Source organism: Atta cephalotes (genome assembly GCF_000143395.1).
Source record: "Atta cephalotes unplaced genomic scaffold scaffold00001, whole genome shotgun sequence".
Taxonomy (NCBI): domain Eukaryota; kingdom Metazoa; phylum Arthropoda; class Insecta; order Hymenoptera; family Formicidae; genus Atta; species Atta cephalotes.
In genome coordinates this window covers 4,966,010-4,977,794 of record NW_012130065.1, presented here as the reverse complement: position 1 = coordinate 4,977,794, position 11,785 = coordinate 4,966,010, and the positions used below count along the sequence as shown (strand labels likewise).

General features: G+C 30.6%; 1 protein-coding gene across 1 annotated transcript in view; it reads left to right on the top strand.

Moving 5' to 3' along the window:
* The window catches only part of LOC105625628, a 103,466-nt gene that overhangs the window by 74,647 nt on the left and 17,034 nt on the right, over positions 1-11,785 (top strand). Inside the window, exon 3 of the mRNA XM_012206954.1 lies at positions 7,796-7,951. Within this exon, the coding sequence (XP_012062344.1) occupies positions 7,796-7,951 (156 nt within the window). The remainder of the gene's footprint in view (positions 1-7,795; positions 7,952-11,785) is intronic.

Sequence of the window (11,785 nt, the reverse complement as noted above, 5' to 3'; positions counted from 1 at the left end):
GTAGTATATAGTATATAGTATACTATACTATAGTACTTATTATATATATTATATATTAGTCTATGTAGTAATAATTAGTAGTACTATATATAGTAGTAGTATATATATATATATATATATATATATATATATATATATATATATATATATGTGTGTGTGTTTATCAAATCTTAGCCAACGTATAGTCAATGTATTGTAGGGGATGTTTCTCTCAACGAATAGCAAATATTTCAGCTTTTGCATGAAAGCGTGAAAACCTAGAGAAAGACCTACACTAGTTCGTATTTTGCGCCGGAATCGTGGATTGCCGGATTCATGGATTGGTGTCATCAATTAACTCGCTCACTTTCATTCGAACGCAGCCATGCGAAGCGTGAATGTACATTGTACATTTGCCGCTCTTTCTTTTTACTGTCAAAGTATTTTTTTTTTAATTTATTAACACTACTTTCTATGATTTTCTGGTTGTGCACAAGGAATGTTTACCGAAAGAAAGAAAGAGAGAGTGATAGTCAACTCGGTCACGTTTACCAACATAATGAAATTCTTACAAGTAATCTCAGAGAATATCAGACGCTAATTTTTCTCACGTTTTTTACAGTTGTCTTTATGTCCAAGTATCAAGAAATCTATTATTGATTTTAACTTAAATTAATTTTTTCTCAGTTTAAGTTAAAATTAATAATAGATTTTTTTACTTCTCTCTCAGGATTTCAATTACAAAATTTTTTATTATTTACTTTTTATTATTTTATACAAATACCTGATTTTAAATTTGGGTATTTGTATAAAATAATAAAAAATTTTGTAATTAAAATATTTTTTACTTAAATTAATAACAGAGCTAAAATTAATAACAAATTTCTTCATACTTTGAAAGAATAAGAAATAATTATAAAAAAATTTGAGAAAAATTGGCATCTGACATTTTGAGGTCTACTTGTTAGTAGAATTCGAATTAGCTAGCTGCAATACATACATGGGTTTCTTTGTCGTATATGATATCGTTATTGCCCGTATTATCGTGAAGATAGAAATGCAGAAACGAATACATAGAGGATCTTTTGTTTCCGCTTGCGAATCCCGATGTAGATTCAGTAGATCATAAATTTCCCGCTAACTGCGATTTATGTAACGAGGCTACGATGAATAATTTGATTAATGGATTTTTAACACTTTATCAAATATTGTTATATGATAAAAATATTGCTTTTATTTTGGCAAAACAATGGCGACAGAAGACATCGATTAGTTGATACGATATATATGTAACTATTATTACACATATATGTATATTCCATTTATTTATAATTAAAAATCTATTCTTTATTATTCTCTTTATTATTCTTTATTATTCTCTCTCTTATGGAAAAGCACAGAGAGAAAAATAGTTGCAATTATCATAATTCAACTAAAATTTATATAGTTATTTTTTAGAATTATGTTTATAGTGTTGTTTTAACTATGCAAACATAGTCCATTGTTAATAATAATAGTTACATATATGTACTGTTCAAAAATCTTTTTTCTTAACATATTTTTTAGTTATTACCAAATAGTAAAAAAATAGTTATATTTACTATATAATTGTATTTACTGAATAAAAATGTTTAGTTTATTTGTATCCGTTTATATCTTGATATTTTACTATAACATTTGAGATTATGTCATAATTTTTTTTGTATTTGGAAAAATTACATAATATATGGTTAGTATTACTGACGTTATAGCAGTAATAACCATAAATAGATCTTCTAATCATAATTATTTTATCATATAATTATAGTCACAGATATCAAATACTTTTCTTTCAGTATAATGTATTTCATATAATTGGATCTTGTCTTTTTTTTTTATAAAGAGATATGTGTTCAGAATAAATGCTTATACATTAAATTTATTGACTGAGTCGATAAATCGAAATGAAATTTTCTTGAGCAATAAAACACTTGAAAAAAAGTTCACAAACCATAATGTTAACCCGGGAAGCAATATCGACAATACGTAACCAGAAAATTACCGGAGGCACGCATCGAGCGATGATTTGTATTCTGCGATGCGAATAACAGCACAACCGCATGTACTCGCGTGAATGAACCGCAGCGTAATTAAAATCGCAAATCTATGTACCATTTAAATAGCGCCGCAGGTGAGTCTTTATATTTTCTGTAGAATACGCGAATTTAGCTGTATATTTTATTCAAATATTATCCCTCAGGCGGAGCTAAAATATGTTCAACTTATCAAGAATCATCTCTCTCGATGTACGCAAACAATAATCGGCATATTAGAATTTCTCTTTTATGTGACTCTCTTTTTATGTTTACGCGAACGACAATCGGCATATTAAATTTCTCTTTTGTATAATCCGCCTTTTATATTTATGGATGTTGAATTTTAATTTGTTTTTATTAAAATACTTTCTCGTCGGTTGCACGCGAGCATAATCATCAGTTGTATAAGCAATTTTTAATAAATCAAATTCAAGAATAAATCAAGAATAAATCATTATATAATATAACGAGCCAGTTGCACAGATTTAATTCACTTCAACTTTTTGATGAATTTTTTGCACTTAATCTGAGATGTTGCAAAATTGATAAAAAGCATATGTTCATGTTTCAAATGTTATTGCGCATATAATGTTATTTACCCTAAAGTTTGAAGCCAAATTTTAATTTAGTGAAAATTAAATGTCATAAACACAATCTGTATAAATATATTACTTTAAAATATGTCACACTTGTATCATGCGCTAGAAAGCATCGTGTTAATTATATTTTAATGATTTCTCCCAATTAATTTAAATCTTTTTATGGTCAAACATAATGACATTATTTATTAAATTGTTAAAATATTATTAAATTATTTATTATTGTACAAGTTTTATCGAATGATTATGCAAGAATGAAGATTGTTATTAAATATTTAATTTTAAGAAAACTGAGTAATCCATGCGAACTCCATCATGTTAAACAGAATACCCGAGATGCATTTCTATTTCTATGAACGTTCTTCCGTCTTCGCAATTTGTTTTTCGTGAGGCCTTGCCGCGCGGAATTTTCCTAAAAAAGATCAGTGTCGCCGCCAAGCTTTTCTTTTCTTCGAGTTTCCGAAGGGCAGCGATGTAGAAACCACAGAGCCGGAAACTCCGTTGAGAGAGGGTGGTTTACAGGGACACACAATGGATAGGACGTAAGGACCACGTCGGCCGAGTTTTACAGTAGCTGAAAACTTTTCTCTTTCTCTCTCACTATCTTTCTTTCTTTCTTTCTTTCTCATTTTAACAAGCGCCCCGTTTTCTCTTCCGACGTGACATTCTTTTTCCTCCCTTGGATTAACTCGGTTCTGGTTACCAGATTAAAAGGACAGTCTCGCGCGGCGAATTTTTTCCGTCGACGAGCAATGACACCCGGAATTTTATCCAACTGGCAGAAAAGTTGGAACGTTCGCCGGCTGCTTAATCCGTTACTCGGCAACCGGTTAATGCAGTTAGTTCACTCGGTAAATTGTTTGGGATGCGCTAACAGAACAGAAAACAAAAAGTATTCGCAAACTTTTGAGAGGTTTCGCGTTTATCTTAGTAACTCTTGGGTTTTCTTTAATCACCTTCGATTTAACAATGCATTGTATAGTAAGTGATTCTGCTTGTCGAATTTTCTGTTTATTTCAACGTATTGCAGACAGTATGTACATAGAATGTTTTGAATTCAGCCATATTTCATCTGCAGTGAATTCCCTGATCTACTTGTTGATTTTTCGAATCTAAAGTGAAAGAATCAATATTGATTCGCGAATGTCGAGATAGGAAGAATTAATAGTTATTTAAATGAATAACTATAAATTAAAGGCTCATGAAATTTAAAAAATTCAACGAAAATTAAGCAAACGAGAATACAATGCAGCGCTTAGTGCCCAAACAATTAAAAAGTTCAGTTTATAAACAAGTTATATTTGATTTGCTGTTGGAATCTTCATATATTTTGACTGTATTTTGGGTATTATCAGCGAATGACCTGTTTATAAATGAACCTTTTTAGTTGTTTGCGCATTAAATACCGCGCCATACTCTCATTTGCCTAATTTTTGTTGAATTTTTTAATAGCTGTTTGTTGTGGACAAATTTAAATTAATTAAATAAGGTTTAAATTTTGCAGTAGATTTGCAGAGATTTACTTTGTACAGAGATAGATCCAATAGCCTTAATCCAGCGATATATTTGTTTCTCGATATCGAAAAGAAGATGAATGCGGGTCATGCCACTATACGGAAGCCAGCAGGGGTATGATATCAAAAACGGTCTCTCTGCGGTGGCCGCGAGCCAAGTATAGATTGCTAACTGTCGCTGAACAATGATATACACCACGCTGAAAGGATTTCAAAGGAGTGCACTGTCGACTGTGTATCGTGCACAGTGTTACGCTGTCGTATCGTTGGACTCAGCTTCCTGAAGAAATATCGTCACTGCGCCATTTGTCTCCCAAGAGAAAACCACCTCGCGGATATTGCATCGAAGATATTTCTCAATTTGGCTAATGTATTTCTGAAAATTACCTGCTACACATTTTAATATAAAGTTTCAATGTTGCGGAAGCTGCGGGAATTAAAATTCATACTTTATGGAATCTGATCTGACATTCATTTACACCTTGAAATAATAGCAATTGATTTCAGTGAGAGTTCAACGTCATTATAACTTATAACTTATTTTTGACAGGCATGCTTTTAAATTAACTTTTATTAAATTAACTATTATTTTATATACCTATTACTTTCTGTTACACCCCATTTTTCATGAGTACTTTTGCGTCTTTTTAATCTTCTGTTACGAGATAAAACTTATATTTAAATTTAATGTGAAATTGTATTTAATTTAGAATTAACTATACTTGCAATGTGAGAACCGTGGAAAACTCCCATTTCATTTTTCGTAATAATCTGTTACAACATTAAATTATTTAAAGAGAATGTTACGTTTCGCGCATTTTCGTAATTGCGAGTGTAGATTATTTTTTTATACACAAACGGCTAGCTAACTGGAACTGCGCTATGTTTAGAACGTCACGTTTGTTGTCGAAGCGCGCAAGGAGGCTAATCAATAATTCATGGCATAGGGCACCTTCGGACCTTCGGTCCATCCATCCCGGCGTTGAAACGCGCCTCTTCAATTCTGCGTTTCGTTACTCGAGTAATTACTGCCACAATTTCAGTCGCGGCACTTAGACTAATTAAGAGCCAAGCTTTCATCATGTTGCTTTGCTGTCTTTGCACGCGAGGGAGAACGGTTAGTTAAAAGCTTCTTTTATATTCTTCTTGGCGTAAATCGTAGAACGTAAGACATAAAATGTAGCCCAGGGGATATTGCACGTATCTTGTTTACGCGTACGCGAATCCCGAGGTGGATCTTATATAAACTTCTAAAAGTTGCTTGTAGCAGGCTATCTTGATTAACTTAAATCTTGATTGATTTTCCCATCTTTCTTTCAATCATTTAGCCGTAATGAATAACGAAATAAAAAATTGATTACAAAAGAAATTGTTTTTTCTTCTTTTAAGAGAAAATATATCTTATTTAGGAAAATTATGTATCTTTTTTAGTGATTTTTTTTAGTGTTTTTAGTATTTTTTCAAAATTATGATAGATTTAAAGTAAAAAGGCACAAATTCATAATATTTAGAAGTTGTTTTTTTTTCTTGGGTTGAAATTCCAAATTGATCATCATTACAATTCGATTTATTTATTATATTCAGAGATTGCTCTCTTACTCTAAAAGTAAGATATAAGTAAAAAAGCAATTTTTTTTTCAAGTTATACCATAAATGAGTTAAATAAATGTTACTATCAGTCATAAAAAATGAATTAATTTATTTTCATTTTAAAAAATTGCCATAAAGACTCACTAAAAAAAGGGTTTTTTTTAAAAAATCAAAATTGTCATTTTCAAAAAAGATTTTTTGAAGATTTTGAAAAATTCGTGAAACGAAATAACAGAAATAATATCTATTTATATTAAGAATATATTATTTTGATCAATATTATTTAATTAATTAATAATTTTCTGTCAAATTGAAAAATAGTTTTTCTCTTTTCTGAAAAATTTAATTTTTTCAGTTGCGTCACTTTTAATTTAAGGGAATAATATATGTATATGATGTAATAACATTGAACATAAAGAAAATTAAAGTTTAATTTCATAACCGCCTGAAAACTAGAAATTCCGCATTCTCTAATCTCAAGGTTTAACAGATCGACTTCGAGCCGACTGTTGATCCTAATATTATTTTTGATACAGCGTCTATAAGTAACACAGTATCCATTTTCTTCAATACTAAATGCTCACAGGAAAAGTATTCCGGCTAGGACGGCCTCCATGAATTAAACATTGCGCACGCCGTTGGGCGGTACAAACGAGATTCGCAAATTCATTTCGGTTCACTCGGCACGCGTATACCATTCGAGCCACATTCGAAAGACAGGAGAATATGCCGTAATTCCGAGAGTTTATGAATTTCAGAACGAAGCTTTTCAGCTTCGTCACGAACGCTAACTGTTTTAGGCGCTTAATGATATGACAGTCGGCAAATCGGATTAATCGTACCAAACGACAATCATGACGAGTAATCAGCTATTTCACTAATAATTGACGCTTTCATAATATGGATTTAAATTTACACAGCTTGTTGCGATTAACAGGCATAGAAAGCATAATGATAAAGAATTTAGCAGGAAAATTGTATTTCTGTGTTAATCTATTGTTCTCTAAGCTAAGTGAGGCTATTGTTGTCTACATTAAATGAAGCCATTGTTATATAAGCTACATATTATCTCGTATTTACAATTAAATGTAAGACGTACAAGATTACTGAGATTACTATTCGTAATTGATTCATGATTCGAGAATTTATTTTGTTATTGTAAAAAAAATTGTAAATAGAAATTAAACAGATCTTAGTTAAATGTTATTTTGAGAAAATGCTGCTTATATATACTTTTACTATAGTTCTAACAATTACATTTGAATATAACTATTTGTTACTATTCATTGGCTAATCGTCACTTGCTATTCGTCCGGCGATAAATACGGATTGCTTAAAATTTTCATTAGCATTCGGTCTTCCGGAGTTTGTCATTTAAACAATATTCCTAGATCCAACCATTTCACGGTCGGAGAAAGCAGGCATCCAAGTATAAAATTAATTGCAGCTCGATGCAACGAACTCTCAGGACTTCAATTTTCGCAGAAGAAATTTTGTTTTCTCAGATCTAAGCACAGTTTTACCGCTATTAATGCAACAGGTGCGCGATCGGGCTTTTCGGTCTGCTCGATAAGAAAAAATCGGCCATGTTATTCGAACATTGAATTGATAATGATACGGCAAATCGTTTTTTTAGAGAAGAAAAACTCTCAAATTATAATAGGGAATCTGATAGAATATTTAATTGTGAATTTACAATAGATTTAGTTACGAATAAATAGATTGTTAATTACAGATTGCAATTGAAGTGAAATAAATTTGAATACATTGCTGCAAATTTATATCTAGAACTGATTGATACAAATTATAAATTTAAAATAAAATGAAAATTTAAAATAAAATAATTTTAAATAAAAAAACAATTTTATGTATATGTGAAAAATTGCAAAAAAAAAGATTTTATTTATTTTCTCTTTTCTCAAATTAAAACGACATATAATAGTGTTTTATAAATTTCCTTGTTTCAGTATTGAGAATAAAAAGAAAATTTTAAAATCGCGGATGGAAATTCACGATCGATATTTTCCTTCTTTTTCAGTATCACGAGCATGCGGACGTGCTGACGGTGGGTTTTAATGTGGATGGTGTCGAACGTGTTCTCGACCTTCGACTGAACACCGATTTAATTCCAGTTGGCTATCAGCAACTCCACCAGAATCGCGGCACGTACAAAGTGCACACCCCGTCGAAAGTTGTAAGTACTGCTTGAACATCCAGTATTCACATCCGTAGCGTGCTAACCACTTTTCCGCAAATAACATTTGTGCTAATCGATATCGAGCGCAAACGCAAACGCAATTCTATCAGATACCAAACACCGATCTAGGAAAGCATCGGGATTCATTCAACTTAACCTCGGCAATTCATTCGTTACGTATCGAATGGCGCACAAAGAGCGGCATTATCGCTGTTTAACGACATAATATGCAACTTAAAATTTACGTAAATTTAGAGCATACAGCTGTTCGCTCCCTGCAAAGAAAGACATAATCGCTACAACTTTTCTCGACAATTATTGCGAATAGTAATGAATTTTTTATTAGATATTATTTTATTACTTTATATATTTTTTTGATGATTCTGTAATGAAAATGTTAAAAAATTATACACATTGGGTATTTAACCTTTGAACGCTGATATCGATACATAAATTTTACACAAAAATAAGTTATTCGGAATAACTTATTTCCTTGTGTATTTACTTATTCTTAATGTAATATTAAATTTTCATATATTTTACACTATTAATAACATATATTTATAATCTAGACTTTTATATAAATACAAATAATTTAATTATTAACTTAAATTGAAGAAAGGAGAATTTAAACACATTATCAAAATTAATCTTCATTTCATGTATAGTTCAAAATTCTTCATAACTTATTAATAAAGCTAATAAAATATGTACGTAATAACATACAAAATTGCTTAAAAATTGATTATTAATCTCGTTTATAATACTGACTACCAGAGAATTATGATATGATTTAACGGACTGAATTTTTAAAAACTTGTCTCCGCTTGTCCTAATTTTTATATAGCAGGACAGATTGGACATCCTAATAATCAATAAAGATATAGTGTAGTGCAAGGATCTCACTCACTTACATGTAAAATTTATATATTGATAGTGTTCTAAGGCTGAAAATAATATCGCTATATATGTCACTCAAAGATATAGAACGTAAACGTGTGTAAAATTGATCGATAAAAATGAGAGCCGCAGGACATGTGAACATGGCATCTCTATCTCTTTTTATTCAACTAATCATTATCATAGAAATAGAGGAAGAATGGATGTCCTTTCTCTCATTTTTATTAATCACATTTGATATACTATTTAGATATGGATGGCGCAGTCGATGTTCTATGTCTTTGATATCGCTAGAAGGAGATGATCGAAGTTTATTCATTTATTAGTATGTCTTTCTCATTTGTTTTTTTTTGTGTTTGCTCTTTGTCTTCGCTAGTTTTCGATTTTCTCATGGTGGAAATATATAAAATAAATATAAAATAAAAAAAGGATATAAATAAGAGATATAAATAAAAGGGTATATAAAGTAAATATACTTTCACCATGGATTCTTTCGCAAATTGATGTCATAACGATTCTACAAGTTCGACTTGTCTATAGATTTAACTATATATCCATGTAAAGAAGATCGTCACTCACAATTTAATTTTAATTTAACTTTAAATAATTACATTATATTAATATCTATTTCTTGCTACTACCATATTCCATGTTACTATTAGCAATCTTTGCAATGGAATTGATCAACATTAAAAAACTCTGGAAATGATGTTTTATTCAATCAAGTCAATAAAGAGATGCCAAGCAAAGGAAAAATATAGCGTATTGTGATAAAAAAGATAACCTTCGTTTTGAATAAAGAATTCTTTCTTTTTTAGACAACTCGAAAAAAAGACAATCTATTTGTGAGAAAATTTATTTAATTCCACGTTCGACCCGTGCTTCCGGTCCCCACGAAAATTAAAAATCTCCGCGGGTATCGGTGCCCTCTCGTCATATCTATCTGCCGTCATCACGCGAATGGAAAAGGTATAGGTAGGCCTCGTACAGGTATAATACGCGACTCGGCCGAAATCGATCGAGGTGACTCACTCCGTCTGCCGTCTGCATGTTTAATAGAACGTCTCGCTATAAACACACGCAAAGTGTGTAGCGGCGTGTTGATCCCGAGCGAATGGTGGGCGTACAACTCCACGTTAAAAACAAAACGTGCATGCGAGTGATGGTCGCGGCATTTCCGCTTTATAATTCAAATGCCGTAGCGGAAGAGAAAGGCAGGAAGGACGAAAAGAAAAAAGAAAAAAAAGAGAAGAAAACTGATGGAACACCCAGAATATGTTAAATTGCAACGGTCGCGCGACGTATCTGCAGAGTGTATCGTGCAAAACGCGAGGATTGCCTTGGAAATTGCTTCTGCTAAATGTCTAATTTCGCTATCGTAATGTTTCTGTAGACAATCGAGTTTACTTGGTTGTTTGTAAAATAGTAAAATAGTAAATATAGACAATAAAAATACATGAAGGAGGAAAAATAAAAAGCTGAGTGTATTAAATACTTTGGTATTACGTTACTCGATATATATTGATGAAGAAAATCGTCGGTTATATTAAATTTCACTCATGTTAAATCGTCGACAATTAAATTTCTCCGCAGTTTATGGAAATTGCGAAAGTATTTCTGAGATATTTCTCTAATTACGAAATTTGTCCAAAATTTTAGGTGATTATTACGACATCTCAATGAATGCAACGCAGTAACAATACTTAATATACTTTATAAAATGAAGCTGGAAGCGTCTATCTGGACAAGATTATTGATATAATTATTATATCTTTTCATTTTAATTGAAACAGAATCGGTATTAAATTTTTTTAAGCACATTTGAGTTTGTAAATTTAAATTATATCATGCAAAAAATTATTTATTTGTCTTAAGATAAAAATCTCTATACTTACTTGAACAGAATGAAATAGACAGAGCCAAAAATAATATTTAGAATAATCATAATTAAAAAATAAAAAATTTAATGAAAAAAATAATATACTTGTTACTACTGTTTTAAATTTAATTATATTTTTATGATATAAAAAAATTTATCAAATTAAAAAATAATAATAAACATATAAAATAATTATAATAAATATAATAAACATAGAAAATGAGTACTGCAATTATAAATAACAAAGACTGCTGTTTCTCGATTGTAATATTCTGCTCGGCTACGTATAATGGGACAATGATGAGCATAAAAAAGTCATCCAGAATGTGGGACGAAAGTCAAGCAGAAAATGTAAAACTCGCCAGCCAACTGGCGAGTTTGTTGTGCTAGCCGCAGCACCGCACTTACTGTTTTGCACAATTATATTTAATTAATTGGCGGCTCCGGTTAACGGCTCTATTGTTCCTCCCTTCGTTCTTCGCGATATAAATACGATTTATCCGCGCGGATGAACCAATTTTGAGCTCGTTAAAGGAGAAAATACAGATGTGATATAAACTAAAAATTTGAGATATCACTAATTCCAATTCTTCGAAAACGTTGTGTAAAAATTTTTTTTAATATAAAAGTAATATATAAAAGTATATAAGAAAATTACATAATAATACATATCTAGAATTTATATTTTTATCATGGATAGTGCACATCAAAATTTAATTTAATTTAAATTTAAATTTAATTTAATAAATTATACATAATAAATATTGAGCATCAAATTTTGTCAAGATAATAGAAAATGTCTCATGATATACTTTTACCTTTGATAAAACCTGTTATAAAAATTATTTTTCAGATGGAAAACCGATTAGAGAGAGAGAGAGAGAGAGAGAGAGAGAGAGAGAGAGAGAGAGAGAGAGAGAGAGAGAGTAGTAGTAGTAGTTAGTTATTATTATTATATAATAATTAAATTAAATTAATTAATTAATAAGTAAGTAAGTAAGTAAGTAAGTAAGTAAGTACGTACGTACGACGACGACGACGAGACGAGAGAG